Source organism: Phalacrocorax aristotelis, chromosome 11 (assembly GCF_949628215.1).
Source record: "Phalacrocorax aristotelis chromosome 11, bGulAri2.1, whole genome shotgun sequence".
Classification (NCBI taxonomy): domain Eukaryota; kingdom Metazoa; phylum Chordata; class Aves; order Suliformes; family Phalacrocoracidae; genus Phalacrocorax; species Phalacrocorax aristotelis.
Window position 1 is genome coordinate 17,034,502 of NC_134286.1, and position 20,051 is coordinate 17,054,552.

Consider the following 20,051-nt stretch of genomic DNA (forward strand, 5'->3'; position numbering starts at 1 on the left):
TGGACACCTCTATGGAAGGCTTATCAGTGGAATATCTTTTTATCTTCCACTGCTGTTTATCAGGCAGTAAGTGAATGAGATAGTCATAGAAAACATAGAGGTTATATTGCCTGCCCCAGACTACAGAGCTGACCCCAAGGCTTTTGGATTTTTTAAGACTCTCACAAGACTCCATAAGTTTCATGCTGTGCCCAGAGCATGAACTGGTAAGAGAGGACAGGTCACACAGCAACCAGAAGACCATAGTGCCTCTCAAATAAAACAGCATGTTGAGCATCCTTTAGAGAGTTTTTAGAAATGCCTCGCTACCATTACTGCTGTTCATATCAGCAATTAGACAATGTATATGGTATTCCCCCAGGAAACTTGTCAAAGTTTAGTTGGTTTATTTTAGATGAGGAAAACAAAATATTAAAAAGTTTCATAAAAGCAGTGCCCCAAAATTATCAGTTCAGCAATGTCTGCTAACACAGTCCAATGACTCAAAGAACAAAATGGCAGACTTTGCTGCATGCAGAGAGCTCTGCGACTTAAAGGCTGTCTAAATGAAAAACAAGGACATTGTCATGTACACTGGTCAGCTGATAGTGGTATGGACGGAAAGCGAGTTTGATTCTAGTGCTAGTGTTACTGATGAGCTTAATTAGATGCTGGTATTTCCAGAGAGCCAGAGGAATGTTTAAAAAAAAACAAAAAACAAAAAAACCCCAAAGGCAAAAAAAAAAAAAAAAAAGTGATGCTAAGGACATTTAAGAGAAACAGACATAAGTCCTACCACAAGGATAACATTGCCAAGGGTCTACTCCAAATACTAGTTTAGATCAGAAGTGGTGCTAACTTTAGAATGGAAAGGATTTGCAAATGCTGCCAATGAATAAACCTCAGCTGGCCCGGGACGACACTTGGGTATCACTGTGCAACAGAGAGTCCTCTGATGCAGACACATCAGTTACTGCAGTGCCTTCTCTAGCCTCTGATTTATTACGGATGTGCAGGGCACACCCCCTCCAGCAAGAACTCCTCTTCAGCTGCACTCTGCTCTGCTGCATGCCTTCAGCTGTTTCAGATGAATGACAAAACAGTAAGTTTCCCTGCAGTTCCAGAAGATGGGCACTTGCCATATTATTACGCCAAAAAGATAAAATCACTACTAGACACTTAGTGCTGCATGCAGATGAAAACCGTGGGACTGCTCTATGTGAGAGCATTTGGCAATAAAGATACAGTTCAGAAAGACAGTGCCCATATTCATTTCCGGCTGTGAACAGTTGTGTGCTGGTTTTGCACACTGTTAAAAGGATGCCACAGTTAATTTAAAGGTGCCTACATTTCAGTGCACTGTGAAGTAGCCCAGCATGTCACTAAATCAGTAGAGCTCTCTATGATGCTTGAACTAACAATATACAAGAAGATATTATTACTTAAAATGGAAAAAATTCATTGCATAACAAAAATCCAGTCAAAGCAAGGAAAGAAAATCCAAGCTCAGACAAATATGCCTGTTTCCCCTTCACCCACTGATGAATAATGACTCATGATTTTTGAATTCTTATGGTTACCAATCTTCAATTTTATGGCATTAAAAATAAATTATTAAATTTAAAGGCAACTGCCCTAAAAAGCAAAAGCCTTCCCAAAAATTAGTTGCTTATGCTAACTATGATTTAGCCCACTGTAACAGAAAAGTAAGCATTTCACTTTCTCTGTAAAGTTTGTTTATTCTGTATTTTTTACTGTTGGTGTCCTGCCTGTTTCATTGTTTCTCCTGTGCACAGAGAGAATTAATGCATGTCTTGCTACTCTTTGCAACATTCTTTCCTATAACAAGATAGAAAAGAAAAAGATGCTTTATCCAGTGCCAAACTGAGACTGTAAAAAGCATAGGTAACATCTGATTTGGGAGTTCAATTATCATATTTAAATTTAAACATTATTTTGGGGATCTTCCATGCTCTCTAACTTCCTAAGGGGAATTCAGGACACAATTTCCGTTTTTAACTCAAATCCAAGGACTAGATCCTTTCACCAATAAAAACACGTGATTAAAAAAAAAACCCACAGACAAGATTCTCAGAAAATACCATTATTCTAGCTTCATGAAAAATACCTGATATTGCCAGAAAGGCAATTAAATAATGGCATTCACCAAGGCTAACATTGGGTGCTGAAAGTTTTTGGACAGTGACTTGGTTACTGCCATCAAGAAGGAGCAGCATGCACTGGAAGCCCTCTACTACTAGTCAGACAATAAGGTAAACCTCAAGAAATCAATCTAATTGACTAGTCTGTGAAGGCTGGGAATTTCATGCTCCTAAAGCCTTTACATCACAAGGCAATTAAAGCTATGAGGAGGAAGAGGTGAGGCAATCTTACATTACACAGGAAGTAAACAAAAGATCAGATCCTAAAATGGCTTTACCCGGGTCCAGTCAAGTGTCTCTTGAATACTTCAGGAATAGTGCAGAAGCCTTTAACTTTTTAAAATTTTGGTTCAGTTACAGACATAAATATTCCTGGTGGTTTTAGAGCCAACACTTAAGACAGCAAGCCATCTCCTGCCTTCCCTGTTACTGGGTCAGAATTTGGTCCATTTTCTGAATCCTCTAGTGAACCAGAGTACAAAATTTGCATGCGTGGGTTACACACGAGTTCACCAGTGTGTCACGGACAGCACTGGACTATGTGGTAAACTAGATTATAGATTTAAGAAACCAGCCACTGCTGAGCATCCATCATTACACTTTGTTCACCCCTATCTATCTGCCATGCAGAGTTCAACTAACAGTCACTTTGCCATTTGCTTCCCTCTTCTACCAATATTCTGATGGTGGCAAATATACTTCTAAAGGATAAAGCAAGATGACCTTTTGAAACACAAGCATATAAGATGATTGCGAGACATTAGCCAAAGAAAAGAAAAAAAATCAAGTGATATGACAGTCATTTCTCCTGAAATGCCTCAGCCATGAGGCTGTTCTTCATATGCACCTATCTCCTCAAGAAGTTGGAACACTGGCAAAGGGTTTTTCCTTTAATTAAGGCAACTCTTCGGGATAAGTAAGATATTTTCATTTCTTGCCTATTATTCCATTCTCTCATGCCTGTTTGTATCAGCCCATGCCACCAGATTAAAGATTAAGTAACAAATGATTGCGTGTGACCAGAAGCAGATAATGAGGCTGCTGTGGGGGTACTGATACGGCTCCCCCAGACAGAGGCTGGCTAACAGGCTCAGCTCCCAGCTCTGTAGGATCCATCAACGCAGGCACAACAATCAGCCCATCATGCTCTAACGTCCTGTTTTTGAAAATCCAAGCCAGAATTGGAAAAGAATACCCTCTGTATGGCTACAACCCTATAGTACTGCACATTAAAACGTCCTTCCCGTAATATTGCCAGCTCACAAAACCACACAGAATTTGTTTTTACACTACAAAAACAAAAAAAAATACTGCAAAACAAGTCACTACTGACCCCCCAACCTAAAGAAAATAGAACTTGACTTCCAAACCAGCTATACATTCAGAGACCAACGGCTTACCTGTGCACTCTTCAACATTCTCTCCTGTTTCAGGTGACTGTGTGATCACTGTTGGCCCCGTAGCCATGATATAGTCACTGAAATACAGATTAAAGCATCAGTTAAATTTTAGTCCACCTTCCCAGCAGAAGTCCCACCCAGCACGAAGAAAGAGCATGGCTGGATCCTTTCTGAAGCTGCATACCCAAATGCTTACCACAAACATGGCTTGCACACTTCTCTGCACTTTGGCCACAGAACTTTTCATCATTTTTCAGTAACACTTATTTTTCTCCAACCAAAGCTAACAAAGGAGACTAATTTCTTTCAGTACCTCTCTCTTTTTAGGAAACCAGGATCAAAGTTTGCATTAATGAAAGATGTCATTAAACTTGCTCAGCAAAGACTGTAATGCTTCCCAGTCTCAGAATAATGAACCTTTATGATCGCTACAGACTGACAGCACCATGCTACTGTAAAAAATATCTTAAGTAAGTGCTCTGCTGCCAAAGGTTCATGAATTACAGCATCCTCACAGCAGGCACCAGGCTAATCTGTCAGCATTATTAAAATTAGTTAAGCATCAGCACTGAAGCATCATCCTAGGCTATGCTACATTTGTGGAAACCAATAGATCAAATTTATTTTGCATCCAGTGCAATCAGCTTTTAGCCACAAGCTTTGAAACCTTATCACAAGCAGGGCTATTGATCAACCAAATTAGCTGATGGCATCATCTTCCTCCCCAATGAAAACAAAAGTTCAGCCTAGTTTTAAGATCATTCAACGTTAACTGGCTACACTTTGTATTTTCCAAGACTCCTAAATGGGTGTCTGTCGGAGACAAAGGAACTAAGCAGCAGACCACAAGAGTTACAGCACAAATGTCAAGCAACAATGGAAATGTGACAGTTTAGCAGGGCAGCTCATAAATACTGTCCTTTGTTATGGAAGATACCTACGTGATACATTTACATAGTTAGCAGTTCCAACATGCTGTGTCAGGACTTAAAGAATAAGAAATCTTTACAAACAAATGAAAACACCCAGAAACAAATTCTGCTCCCTTTTCTGCATAGATCTCATCTAACTATTTTCCACCTCAAAGTGGAAACAATACTGCCAAGTTAAGTATCTCAACAGCAAGCAAGATTATGATTCCATACTAATTTGGCCAATCAGTAAACTATTCACCCACACATTCTATAATCTGTCATGCCCAAAAGTACTGGGACTTTCCTATGAGTGCACATCCTCAAATAACCTTAAAAGATAAGGTGCAGAGGCAGAGATGCAAAACCAGAGGCAGAGGTGATGGGACTGTCAAAAAAAAAAGAAAGGAGCAGATCATGAAGGCAAAATGAGCCGGGCTCCTGTGAAAAAACAGACTGTGGAGTAAGCTTTCCTTGTACTGGCCACACAGACATGCAAACTGCCATGCTGCTGCACTGTAGACAGAAATGGAGGAGATAGACTGCAGTTTTCTTCTGTCTTGTAACAGATCATCTGTTACAGTGAACACAGGAGTGCATTAACACACTATAGTTCCAAACAATATCAACTCGCTAAAAATCAATAAAAGAGTCATTGCAGCGACCTGAACTGATTATACGTTTTCTAAATAAGATGCACCAAGGATGTTTTGCAACAATTGTTAGACAATATCGAGAAGCAACAAAAAAATAAGACTTTTAAAATTTTCCCTTTGAGATGATCATAACTCAACTCTTCTCCCTTTTTTCCCTGTGTCTCATGAATTAGCCATGAAAATGTCTGCATTTCTGCATATTTTGATTAAAGTGGTCATCAGCAGACTTTCTCATAGACTCCTCCTCTGTAATAAAAAGAAATTAAGTTCCAATTTTCCCCCTCAGCTTTATACACCATGCATTTGATTACGTTAGATTTTTCTTGACAGAAAGGGAAATACATTTGAAATAAAACATCAAGAAAGCACTCAACAAATTTACAAGGACAACCTGGCAAGTCCCCAGACTTGAGCTTATTTTCACAGAACATGAATGGGCCTGACATTTGGCTCATTTAAACCTCTAACTTCTGCTTTACCCACCTTCAATAAATTCAAAGCAAGAGAAAACACTGCTTTCAGATCCAGCTTTGTTTTCACTGGCTCTACATTTATTTAAATTACTCAGTCATCTCAGCTGCTCACTCAGAATCCTTCCAGCCTTTGGAGATACTTTGACTGCTGTGTTTATTACAACTGCAAGCACTTATTTCCAATTGGTATATCTTTTATACAAGTAGAACTGTAATTGCAAAGCAGTTCAGCTCAGAGGCAGTCTCTTCACAATCAAATCAGCTCCTGCATTAATTTGATTTTATAGCTGAGTTCTCTGGGGCATATGGAGGTCAAGTGTCAATTGCAAATGTGCCCCATTTAGGACCTAATGGCTTGGTCCCATTGCATATATCACCATAGTATCAGGTTTTCCAGTGAACTCAAAAGCGATTTGAGGTGAGGGAAACCATCACAGATTTTTCCAAGCTTTAAGTTAGCAAGTATTTAATTTACAAGAAAAGAAAAAATATATATACAGCAAGTGTTAGTTCCATCATTAAAAGCTTGATGACATACCTGAAAGAAAGTTAGCAATTAGATGACACTTAGACTTCAAATTCTGGTGGCAGTGAGTTGTACTTTACAGAGAACAGCTAGCAAATGCTCTGGCAACAACCCTAACCTAGAGACCAATGTAATGGAAAAAAAAAAAAAGAGGACAAAACCCCATCAATACAAATACATGTGAGTACACAGGCATTAACTGATCGAACCTTCAGACATTCACCACTTCCAGGCCTTAATGACAGCTGACAGACGCAGTGTCAGGGTGTATCAATACCATGTACATCCAGTTCAATCAGCTGTACTAACCATGTGCACCCTGTGAGCTTTCCCAGAGCATTACGCCATTAGAGACAAAGTTTTAAACAAATACTGTATGCTATTGATTTTTCATTATAAAAATATCAGGTTAAATAAATGGAGCAGTATTTGGAACAGTATTTCTGTTACTCTTCAGACTAGGATATGCTAGAGGACAGCTGGGAGAAGGAGCTCCCAGAAAGATGAAGGAGACCATCTCCTCAGCAGGGGAGTGATCAAGGCAGAGCAGCAACAGATTGACAGCTATGGCCAGCCAAAGCAGTAGAGTTGTCAAGTCCCAGCTACTGTTTGTTTCCCACTAGATGTGGAACAGTGGGCACATTTCCCCCGCCTACAACTTTCTAATCATGTTCTTAATGCTCTCTCAAACAGCATTTGCAATCCCTGCACATGCACAGACCTTCTGCTGCAAAGGTACAGTACAAACAAGATGCTGAGTCTCTGCTAGACACCTTAAAAGCCAGGCCTGGCCCTGCCCAGCAAGTCCACTGCAGCAATTCCTGCGTAAAGCCAAGGAAAAGACTGAAAGCTTACTGAGACCAGCAAGGATTGACTACACAGTATTCACCTCTCCTTGCACAGGGCGATGGGCTGGATTATTACACCTATGAATTAATTAATTACTTGTGAACAGTGAAGCGGCTTCCTATACAGCTGCAATCACAACAATAAACCTGACATTACTGGACGCTACTTACGTTGCCAGGGTGTATCTTAAAGCAATGAAAGTCCTACAAAGTTTCAGGGCTTGCTTTACGTTCAAAGCAGGCAATGGGACCTAGTAGCAATCATCACTTCCTACCTGGTTTGATGGTTTAGATCTAGGCTCCCTGCTATCCCACACAAAATTCCATTAATAACCCCACTGTGCTGCACTCACTTGGAGCTCTTCAACTCACTGAATGAACTAATGAGTCTTAAGTGAAAAAAGAGATCTCCAGGAACAGGAGAAATACCCTTGTTTGCCTTTTACAAACTGGGGCAACTGGACAGATATTTGGAGTGCTCTACGGGTGGGCAGTGATAGGGTGAAAGAAATGAAGTCCCAGGGCGGTGTTCTGACCATTCCCTTTTCCCATCTGAGTACAGTACTGAGTACTACATCATAGGGGGGTGAATGCTAAAAGACAATTCCCTTTCATTGCTTGGTTTGTGTATTTAAGGACTCCTGGGAAGATAACGTTGTACAGGACTCAAGTTTCCTGCATTTAACAAAGGCCCAAGACAAACAGAAATGCTTTCTGCTCAGCCTCAGAAAAAGGACACAGCCTCCTTGCTGTCTCTCCAGTGGAGCAGAAGACTTGGAGACTGCACAGCAAGCAAGTTCCTACCCCACCTTTAGTGTTTCCTCAGCTTCAGTCCCAAGCTTCTGTATAAGCATTCCAGAAGGCCTTGTGACAGAGAGATCAAAGGAGATGCTGAACATTGACAACCTCTCTCCTAAAAAATAAATGCTTCAGGAAATAAAGACTCAAGAATACAAGGCACTGCATTCAGTTAGCATCTTCGTAGCCTACAGAAGACAGACAATGGCAAGCAGCCAAGAGAAAGAGGTGAAATTTTTACCTGGAGCTTTTAAAGTCCTATTTCCTTCAGGATACAAAAATTATTTGAAATCGAACTTATGCTCCAGATTTCAGGACACACACTTTGCACAGCAATATAAATCAGCATAGAGAAATGCATGCCCCTCGTCTGGTCCTCTAGGCCACCACCCTGCAGCCAGCCCCTCCCCAGGACACACTTCAGGCTACTGAAGGACTTCAGAGAAAGCCCCTCTATTGCTCCTGAGCACTAAGTTTAAAAAAAAACACAGAACACAGGATGGTTTAGTTCAGATTTCATTCTGCAGCAAAAGGTGACTGACAGGTTAAATTTTTACTCTCTCTTATTAAAGCACATTATAGAGGACTTTGTTCTGACAAAACGTGGTTGACTGCTTTTGTCTCTGGGATCCCTGCAAGCTAACTACGAATGAACTTGTTAATCCAATGACAGTAAAGGAAGTAAAGTTTACTGTCTGCAACTCCATGGAACAGGATATTCAGAGTCAATCATAAAGCAATAGCAGAGCTAGCAAGATTTCTATTCAATTTTCACATCCCTTAAGCATATCAGAAACCCAACAAACAAAGCTCCCTTTGCTCCCCTTGCAATGAGCTGAGTGAACTGCACTTCAAGGTTCATGTTCAGGGAACATGTTGAATAGTAGTGTGGGATCCCGCAAACAACTTTGATGAAACAGGGTATGACCCAACACGACAGCAGGAACTGGGATCTGACCCTGCACAGCTGATCCCTTTATACTCTTCCAGAGCATAGTGTTTTTAGGATGAAATTCCCAGGTTTATTTGCCAGCCCGTAGCTGGTATGTCCCTTGCCAGACTGTGACTGTTTTAGATAGGCATAAGAGACTAGCACGAACAGCAGTTTACATTAGGACTCTTGCTACTGCCTCCCCACTGATAACAGTGAGGGGAGGAGTTTACAAAGTTAATGAATATTGCTCTTGCACTTTTCATGGAAGGAGGGAGAGTTTAAGAAAGTTTAAGGACCTTTTCCAAAGATCACAAATAATACAGCAATAGCAACCATCAGGAAGTCTGGATAAGCAACTAGGTAACATTTAATATCAATAAAATACTCTTCCCCAGGATCAAGTAGGGTGTCATAATTCCCCATAGCAACAGACAACATTCAGTTCCTACCCTTGAGGAGAGATCCAGAGCAAACAACCATTCACATAAAGAGATCTATTCAGAGCTTTCACACTTTGCATTCAGACAACAACCCCTCACCACCCTCTGTCCCCACACCTTGGCTTCTCCAAGAAGGCTTGCTAGAAGGCAGGTCCCAATGTGCTGAACTCTTTTCACCTACAATCTGCTTTGAGAAGCCTCTGTCTGACAGCAATTCTGAAAGATTTCTGCTATTCAGCAGTGCCTGAAGCATTATGTGCTGCCCTCCCAGCGAGTGTGTGTGTAACACTAATGGAAAGCAGCTGGTGGGCTGAAGCTGACTTAAAAAAAAAAGTAACAGGAGGAAATGCCTTTCATACAGTCACACAGGCTTAGTCTGTAATTGTGTGAGAAGCCAGAAGTATAAGAAGGGGGAAGGGCAAATGAGACAAAAACATTCATAAGCTACTACAGAAAACAGTGGAAATGCACTCTGTTACCAGTCCAGTATCCGAGACAGCAAATGCCTCTGTCCCCTGCATCCTGCCCCATCTCCCTCTCGGCAGTCACATCATTTGCTAAGTCACTGCAGAACAGTCTCCCTGCATATGGGGACACAAATGCAGCATACATGCGGAGACCTGTGTTACCTTAAACCTGAGGCAGGTACCAGTAGCAGAGCAGCTGTTAGTCTGTACTCAAGAGGCCAAACTGAAGTCCAAGCTACCATAGCTTTGCAATACTTGGCACCCATGTCAGACAGATTAACCTGTTTTGGACATGCCACTTCAAGCTGCCCTCATACACCTAATTACTCTGCAGTCCTTATTAGCGTGACCTTGTGGAGATGCTATCAGTGTGAGGATCTCCACTGCAAGTTTGTATCTCCTTAGACAATAGAGCAAATATCTACCTGTTTGCCAAAAGCTAAGTAAAATTTTTCTGAATAGTACATCCCTGATAATAATCTGCCACGGTTTTTCCAGTGCATTTTCTGGTATGCACAAATGAGGAGAAATGTGATAGACCTTTGCTCAAAACAAAACTGGCAATAACATAGTCATGACCTAAGCACACATGAAAGCTCAGTTAATATTTTGGGCCCAGACTGCCTCCATTTTAAAGGAATGTACATTAAATGACCCAGCTGAATCGCACCATTTGGCATTAGCGTAGGAATAAGTCAGTCCTTTTCCCATATAGTAATTCTTTTTCTTTACACTACCGCAACAGGGAAATTTCAGGAAACAGCTGGAATGAGGATCTTCTTCCACTCTTCCTAAAAAGAAGTAAAAGAAGCAGCAGAGTCATCCAGCAATGCTATGGAGCTAGTACGTTGCCCGCGGTAGGAGATATTCTCAGATCTACTTGACACGGATACATTTGGAGTAGTTGGGACAGAGGGGGAATGTGCATTTTTAAAAATCAACAACCATGAACCAAAGGCTGCCTTTGCCAGTTCGGGAGCTACACCCAGTAAGCCTTACTGCTTTTGGAAACAGTTTCAAGAGCAAAGAAACAGATGTCAAGCCACTATCACTAAACAGCAGACATGCCGTATGCTAGTGGAGTCGAGATGTCAAGAGAGTAAAATACTGGAATAAAAGTAAAGCTTACTGTCTCTGCCTCTTCATGTGGCAAATTCAACAAATACGTGTAATATTCCACCTCAGACTTGGGTGGTGGGCATATATGGCCACTGTTTTCTAATTTGTATGTATGATTTTTACCCCTTCTCCAAATTCCTAATTAATTTTGTTCCACCTGTGGCCTCCCAGCATAAAGTTAGATGACTGATACCTGACCTGTAGCATGCAGAGCCCTGGGAGTCCATGGGCTGCTTTGCAGGGATCAGCAAAAGGCAGCTGAGGAGTTTGCCATCAGCTAGCTTCAACATGCTCTATAGGGGCTTGAAAAACTATGTGTCTGAGAAAACTCCATGGAAATTGCCAATATCTGCAAACCGTGAAGGTGACAATTATTAGTTTAGACAGTAAAATCTTTGAGATAGAGCTCATCTTTTAAACATATCCTAGCAGATGGAGACTACCGGGCTGGAACCTGGGAGAATTGCCTAATTTTCCTGGCTCTATCACTGGGTAACAGGGCAAATTACTGAATTGCTGACAGTAGCTGAGTTATTTATCACTCAGCCTTGAGTTTCTTTACCTGTGGAATCAAGTTGGTCACACTGAACGCCTAGAAAGCTTAACGAGCCCTATGGAGGAGCTAAGCACTACCTCTGCTATGGGAGACCCGCATGCTGGAATCGTACCAATTGACACTGCTAGCAAGTGCTACCGCTACACAGAAGATAAATAACCAAAACCATAAAATTTCACAAGAGTAGCCTGCATATCTGCCATACCCCTCTATTTGAGTCTCACACTGATTTCCAAGATCTTATTCTCACAAAATGTGAAGAATCATTACATCCTGGGCCTGAAAGAAAGAGTATGGAGACATTTTTACCAAATTAAGCTGTCTGAATATTGCAGAGGAAATGAGGCTGAAACAATAGTGAACTGGATGCCAGAACTGAAACATGGGACTAGGCTATGTCTAAAGCTTTCCTTTTTTTTAAGTTTTTTTCCAAATCAGTCACTTATCCCTCAATTTGTGGGTTGAAGAGCAGCTTAAGGATGGGAAAAAATAATTAAAAAAAAAAAAATCTTCAGATAGATCAAACTTCCCAGGACACCTTTCTTCCAAGAAGAAATGATATGGATTTTTAATGCTTGAGAATTCAAAGTGCCCTGAAAAAAAAAAAGGAGAGGCTAACAGAAATTTCCAGGGTGAACTGTGTTACATATTTTCACTCTGAAGATCAAACTGTCATAAAAACAGTCAGCCATCTTCTGGCTCTAAGAAAGCAAATAAATTACAGGCTTTGTGGTCTCAGAGGCTGCCTTTGGCAGGAAGCTCAGGAAACCTCTCTTCATGTGAAGTCCCAAAACCTAGTTGGGGCAACATCTACTGCCTGTACACACACAAAAATAAAAACGAGGCCAGCTCCCTCCTATGTTGAAACATTCTGTGCCCGGCTGGCTAAACCCCCTGAGCTCCCACTGCCTGTGGGTATTTCTGGAATTCAGACCTCATTTTGGCTGCTGATCAAGGAAGACCTGGGGTGGCTTCCACGCTTGCAGAAGGAGCTCTTCTGGAGCTCTGTGTGAAGCTTGAGGGTCTCCCTTCTTTTGCTCTAAAGGAAGCCTCCTGCTGTCCCTGCTCTTCTCTCCTGGCTGCTCTCTCTGGACCCTCAAGTTAGGTAGCTTCTGAAGTACACTTGGTCTTGAACTGGACTGGAGGACTGTTAGAGCCAAGGGAGATCATGCATGTGCTTAAAGCAGTCCCTGAGCCATTTCTGTCCCCCAGGCATTTACTGACTTTTCTCTTTAGTATGAGCAACCACTAAAAAGGGATCCTACTTCTCTGGGATTCCAGACTCAAATACCTCTCTAAAATAGGATCATCTAAAATAAGATTATCTGAGCTAATGCTGTTTTGCACCAATGGAATATCAAGCTATAGTCAACCATGTTTTGAAGAAGGCAGTATGGTAGTATCAGGGAGCAGAGAGGGTACGTGATGGTAGAAAAACCCAGGAGGGTGACACCAAACACAACAAGGGCTGCACGATTAGGTACTGACAAGTAGGCAATGGGGATGGGGAGGCGGGAGATCAGATGGAGACAGACATTCTGTAAGGTCTTCACAGGCCAAGGCTGCAAGAAAGGAATCAATAAGACAATTGGCATTTTTGGAAGGAAAGCAATGAATTTTCAACTTCTGGAACATACTCTTCACTAAACTGAGATGATGGAAAGCAGTTTGACTGCTAGAGTGAACCAGCAAACCGTTCCTCTGCACCTCTGTCAGATCTGTATTTTCCCATGTCTGCACTGTAATTCCGAGCTAGAGCATTCAAATACATCTCATTTTCATCCCAACTACTGTGTGGATCAGAACTGCATTGTTAGATGAGTGATACTTACAAGGCCTGGCAAAAGCGCAGTTACATATTTCTGAGAATGAATAAGCATAAATGAATTAATTATGAATAAAAGTCAAACATTTAGTTCACTAATTAGCACCAGATCTTTGAAACTCAGAGGCCAAAAGAAACAACCACCACAAAAATCTGAAGCTGGAATGCTGCCTTAGCTCTGGCTGGATGGTTTAAAAGCAAAATCAGGACGCTTTGTCTGTGCAGCCAAGTTACCCTGCTCTGACTGGGAGTGCTACAATCCCCTCTAACAGCCACAGAGATACCAATGTGCTGTAGCATGGTGACAGGATACAACAGACCACAGAATCCTTGGTACCTGTACACCTATATGAATGCAGCAGCACACACCAGTACAATGATACTGTTAAAAAATTAATAATGATGTATGTGGCCCAGCTCTCAGCTCCTCCATGTACATCGTGCTGGAAATGTTGAGCTATTAGCACAGCTCTGACTGTTAACGCAGTGATGAACAGTGACAGCTCAGCATCTGCAAGCAAAATCAGTCAGGAGAGAACCTGACTCATTTTTTGCTTTTGTTTAAACAGTGATTCCCACAATGGAGCCTTGGAGAGCCACCTGCTATCTTGATGCAAATAATTACAAACAATGTAACAGCAAGATTAAAAAAAATCAAAAAGTCTGCAGTTAGTATTTGCTGTATTCAAAATACTGCTTAAAACTCCTTGATCCATAATAGTTACACCAACCTTGACACTCAAACAGATTTAATGCAGAACTATAAGCTTGGATCATGTTAGAGCAGAGCACCTTGTGTTCAACTGTTTTCTTACAGCAGCAAACCTTAGGAGAAATTTGGAAGGGAAAAAAATCAACCTTGGAATTACCTTGGGATTTTTTCCTGTTTCCCCACAGTCAGACTTATCTCAGATTTTCCTAAGTTTGGCTGGTAATCAGCTCTAGCTGCCCTGCGCCAGCTCAGGTAGGTTATCTACTGAAGTACAGCTTGGACTTACTACATTTTTGTCACACATAACTATAGCCAGATTTCACCTTCTAAAGCCAATTCTAGGCCTTCACATCACAGCTATTGAACTTTCTAGACCTCTGTACAAGGAGAAAATGGCAAATTAAATCCCTCCAGTTGGCTGTAAGGGTACAGAGCTAGACACTTTGAGCAGCAGAAGTTTCTGTATAAGAAGAGAACACAAGGCAAAATTATGACAAGATGTTTTCATGGCTCAGTCTCACAAAATAATGTAAACAAAAAAACCTGACAGCCAAATGGTGCAGAAGAGCAAGAATCACATTCAGCAGACTGTCCCAAACCAAGCAGCTTCTGCTCCGGTGCAAGAGAATTAGGACAGGCAGCATTAGAGGTGCGCATCTGTCCAATACTCAGCACACTGGAAATAGGGAGAGGGCTGTTCTGCTGAAACCAAACAAACAGGCATACTCGCTTGGAATTCCTCTGCCTACGGCCAGCAAATGCACCACATCACTGTGGCTGCTAAAACAAACACCATCCAGAAAGAAGCACGGACAGACCGAGGAGGACTGGGAGACTTGGAGTGACTCAGTGGTGTATTAAGCCAGAGCTGAACTTCTTGCACAGAGATGAGTAAAATGTAATGAATCAACAAAGAGAAGTAGTTGATCTTTTTATTTATAATACAGAACCATTATACTAACTGTGCTCAACTGCCTGCAGTGCCATGGCTCTGCCACCTCCTGATTGCTTTTGTTCACCCTCTGCTATTTGCGAGTAAGAAATCAGGACTTAAGCCTGCACACATTTAATACCAGACACAGCACTGAACGATCCCTGTGGGCTGAAATCAAAATGCTCACAAATGTCCCAATACTGTGTATAATTGCCACACACAGGAACATGCTCATAGGTTGTGTATTGAAAGATTCCCCTGAGAGACTCACGATGCCCAGGGAGTCCTTTTACCTCAGCTCACCCTCTATGACTTGGACCCAGCTGGGAGGGCTCTCCACTTTCCACAAAAGCACATCCCTTCTCCTCTTCAGTGCTTTGCCTCTTGCAACCTCTGTAAGCCACTTCCTGAAAGCCGGTATTGTCACCCCTGTGTGGATCCAGGGATTGCCTCTGCACTGGTGAACTTGCTTTGCTGGGCAGGAACCATGTTTCATCCTCAGATGTTTTAATCTCAAAAAAAACCACTGAAAAACTGTTACTGAGTGATTCTTGCCCTTGTTGCGAAACATTGTGTTAAAGTGGTATATGATAAAGACAGGTAAAGAACCATATTTCAGGATATCCAAGTGTGCACGGGAAGCATTTCACCTCACCAGAATTCACCAGCCACACAGACAGACCCCTCAGATCACCATGGGACTGCGACACTGGCTCCGCCGTAGCTCCCAGGCAGCGCACACTGACTCCACAGCCACACGGCCTCCTGATAGCTGCCAGCCCCACTGAGGCAATGGACCGCTGCTGAGCCAAGCCCAGGTGTGCTGGGGCATGCCACAGGCAGGGAGAGCCAGGGAACTCAGTATCTCACTTTAAACAGCCTGTGAGTCCTGAAGAGATGCTCCATGTCTAAAATTGTGCCAAAGAGCCAAGCATCGTGTACTGCAGACAGTCAGTAAACACAGCTACTCAAGACCCCACGGCTATTTCATGCCTCCAAAAAGTGAGAGGCCACAGGAGGCAAATGAGCTGCTGACAGAGAAGAGCCAACAGTTCTGAACTGCCCCGTTCCCCACAGTGCCAAGTTGCTACTTCAGTAGCAGTTGGTGGACCTTTAAATCACTTCCAATTCACTTGCTAGTGTCCAAGCTAAGACAGCAGCTGCTTGCTATGGATGGGGAACCACAGGCTCTAAGGACCCCATGCAGATATAAAAGCTGTAAAAAGTGTATACGAACCAAGGACAAAGGGACTTCTGGCACTCCTTCCACTGTCCTCTGTGGACCTCCCTAGCAAGAGGGCTTGGGGCGAGGGTGCAGGAGGCAGTGAACAGACATCTCAGCTTAGTTGGTTATCCATCAGGTGGACAGCACTATATTGTCTTTGCAATAATCCCAGTAAACACCAAAATATCTTCCTGACACTCATCTGAACAGGCAACAACACAAGCTACAGCAACAGCACCTAATCTAGAAAACACGTTTTACTCGATTGTATGGTCATAACATTATTTTACATTTGCAATGACTTTTGTCTAAAGCAATCTAAAAATACATTGAAAATTATACTGATGTATCTCTTGGTAAACTTGCTTTACCCAAATGGTGAACTTGTTTGCAGGATAAGAGTGCACGTCAGCATTTTTTGACAATTTTGGACTATAAGAAAAGAATACAATATCCCACCGGAAGTGCAGAGCTTGGCATAGCAGAAGGCATTCAAATTGAGATATGTCCATAATTCTAGGATTGCTTGTGAAAGGCACCATGAAATCCCGAGTGACCACATTAAGTACAGACCAGTTAAACACATTTCCTTATAGTCTGTTATAGAAACCAGTTCTGAGCTGGCATGCAAACTTTCAGCCAAATATTTTATATAGCTTCTAACACACTATATTTGTCTTTGGAAATTGGCAGTTTGCGTTGACCATCAGTGAACCTTACTATTCAAGCAACCACATTTTCAGCTCATAACTGTGTGTTTGGCTAGTGCCAAAAACTGAGCGACATGAAAATATTCCTCCATAGGCTTTAGAAAACTTCATCATATCTGTCCAAATCTAATATTTTTTTCTGACAACATACTAGGACCAAGCACAACAAAACTTTGCAACAAGGATGATGATCTACAAACTTACTGGAAGAACAATTTAAGACTATTTGGGTTGCAGATGCTGGTTAAAGAGAAATATGAAAGCAACCTACAACTTTCATTTCAGCGGAATAGCAGCCAAGATCGGGGCTGTGATGAGAAATTACCTGGATTAGGCTTTGGGCTTTCTTTTTTCTAACATGACATCTCATAAAAGAACATTAACAAAGCACAGGGACAGGACTCTGCAGAAAGATCAGATTCAGCCATACATTATTGCACTGTACCAAAGCAAAGCCTTTGCTTCCCCTTGGCAAATGTGGGGAAGCAAAGGTAAATATGACAGCAGCACAGCAGGACACTACCCAAAGCGGCTTTTAAAAGTGCTTTAGCTGGCCAAGCAGCTCAAAGCTCTGGATGGACCCCTTTCCCAGTGCCAGCGGCAGGTTTTATGGCCTGCACTGAGCTCTCTGCCGCTGTGGCTAAATCCCTACTGGTACCCAAGCTGATTGTTTAAAACATGAAAGTAATTTCATTCCAAAATAGTTTTCATTCAGAAAGCAAACTAACTCCTACAGGTTGAACGACCACATGAGGATTTGGGGAAGCTGTTCCAATGATCCATTTGTCCAGAAAGACAAACACTTCTTGTCAAACTCCAAACAAATTTCATCCAAAATTAATCTCAGGCCAAAAACATCACTGTTACTGCAATTGGTGTCTTAGACTCATTTTAATTGCCAATAATCACAGCCAAAGCAGCATATAAAATTTGTAAAGACTGCAAAGTATTAACAGTTGCACTAGCACTAATCCACTTGGGAACACATCACAGAGCTGAAATTACAGGTTGAGAAATATAATCTGTATATATATTAAGTATAGAGACCTAAATGAAGAATAACAAGAAAGAAGAATTTGTTGAAATAAAAAAAACTCTGTTCCTCATAAATCAGGCAGACATCCACCAGGAAAGAAGAGATCACATTCCACATGAAAGAAGCTTCACCTGCTCAGCCTTTATAACTTCTCTCAGACTTCCAAGTTTCTTTTACCTGCATCAGATGCTGGAGGATTTGGGGGAAAAACAACCCAGCATAAATCAAACAATGTAAACAGATTTTTTTTGGTCAATCAAGTGCCAATCCTCCTACCTTCATCACGACACTCTCTCAGCCGTTTTGCTAGTTCTGATCACATCCTCCCCCTTTATCTAAGGCAGGCTTACTTTCCAAATATTAATTCCCTCTCACAGACACTGTTACAAATTTCAAAGGACAGAAAGACTGAATATGGGATGGAAATGCTAACAGAAATCCAATAGGAATTGTGTGCCTTTGAAAATGCACATTTCCAGCAGAATAATGTGAGACAAACTGTTGGTATGAGGGAAAAGGAGAAAGGATGAATTGCCAGCCTCACTTTTGTACTATTTTTTCCCCTCTGCTAACGAGGACTTACCCATACATTTAACTATCAGCATTCACATCTTAAGCCTCAAGACACAACTTTGCTTGCCTTTCACTGTGCATTTTCACTCTCTGAAATCCCATACTATACGCAGGAATAGAGCCCTCTACAGTCTGCTGATGCAAAACATTAGCAAAAACCACTACTCGATTTTTGCAGCAGAAAATTTTGTTCCATTCCTTAGCAGGGAGAATGTCAAAACAAAAACAGAATGCATCTTCATGGGGGTTTAAAGCACAAGTACTAACATGCACTGTCCCATTCTCTTCTCCCTTTACAGTCTGCTCCAACAGAATATGTCTGAAGCAATAAAAAATATTTCTTCTAAATACAACCAAATCTCTCAACAGGGAGTGATTACAGAAAAAAACCTCAGGTTGCTTATACAAAAACTGAGCACATCAAGTTCTCAGAGAGCATTTACTGCCAGATTTCTAGATGAACATTTTTTAAAAGCTTGTGTGCACTTGTGTATTTCTCATTTTTATGTGTTAATATATAAACAATATAGCTAATCGATAAGGAAGAGGACATTTTTCTTCTTGCTATAATTAGACAGGAAAAGGTTCTTAATTCCTTCTTCAATATTTCATGTTCATACCTCTGAAGGAAAAAAAAAACATGACCAATTTTCACCAATTTGGTATTTTAGCCAGGATTGATTTTTTTCCCTTTTTTACTCAGAGTGGTACTTCAGTCTCAAGGCATAAGCATTTTGTTCAGTGCTGCTGCTGAAATACAACAAAGACAAAATTTCAAAGCACCCACTAGGGTCAGCTCACTTTGGAAAGGTGGCTCGGCATGGCACTTACTTTTTACTTTTCAGGCAACCGTAGAATCCAGCCATGGTCCTTCCCTGGAGGCGTGTGTGCATTTAATTCATCCTTGTGTGTGAATGCCAGCACAAAGATTCTGCAGCTTCGTACCCTGCTCACTAAATGCCCACACACACGCACAAGAAAGCCAGCATGCCGATGCAATTACTAGCCAGATAAAGTTCCTGATCTGAGGCCCTCAGACTCTGCTGAACTGGGTCCAAGGAGGGCTGTGCCTGTTCCATAAATGGTTATGAATTGTTAACTCCCCCTTTTCCTGCCTCCTTCCAGCTCTTGGTAAGCACAGCATCCTAAGTGTAAAATACCATATGGCATTTGATTCTGTCTCCATGTGGGACTAATGAGAGGCTTGGTTGTAATTAGGATATGAAGAAGCCCTGAGGAGATTAATCGTTATTTTTTAGACAGAAAAAGGCTACACAAAATACTTGCAACGTCTTTGAAATACCACTAAAAACTGTAGTCATTCTCCAGCACATAGGGGTTCACGGGACGTTCCAGAGCAGGCGTTATCCCCATCTCACTGTAAATCACGATCTATTCTAACAAGCTATTCTGCACATTAACAGAAAAAAAACCCTATCCCTGCAATATGCAAGGTCAGGCAAAAAGCTCTGGAGTTTAAAGTAGCCAGGTCACACATATGAGAAAAATACTGCCTGGTGATGCCCTCTGACAATATACTAACAGTTGTTACTCACTACCACAACTAAGGAGGCCCCCACTGGGTTGTGGGAGGAGGAAAATGGCTATGGTTTAATGCTGCGGAACATAAACCTCAAGCAGCTTCATTCACTGGGGTGAACCAAACCCTGGGTACAATATAGTTGCATGCATTTCTGACATTATATTGCATCAAATTCATGTGGAAATGAATCCGCATCATGGCTGTTAATGACTTCTGTTGAGGTA

General features: G+C 41.7%; 1 protein-coding gene across 11 annotated transcripts in view; it reads right to left on the reverse strand.

The window, feature by feature from the left end:
* KIAA1210 (KIAA1210 ortholog) overlaps positions 1-20,051 on the reverse strand; it is a 60,273-nt gene that overhangs the window by 25,957 nt on the left and 14,265 nt on the right. For 2 of the 11 annotated variants that reach the window (XM_075107100.1, XM_075107092.1), the window contains exons 1-2: positions 19,116-19,304; positions 3,542-3,618 (exon numbers count right to left, since the gene is read on the reverse strand). In XM_075107100.1, the coding sequence (XP_074963201.1) occupies positions 3,542-3,559 (18 nt within the window). In that variant the 5' untranslated portion in view covers positions 3,560-3,618; positions 19,116-19,304. Of the gene's footprint in view, positions 1-3,541; positions 3,619-9,244; positions 9,390-19,115; positions 19,305-20,051 lie in introns of those variants that run through there. The other 9 variants (XM_075107104.1, XM_075107096.1, XM_075107103.1 and 6 more) reach the window with 6 other exon arrangements.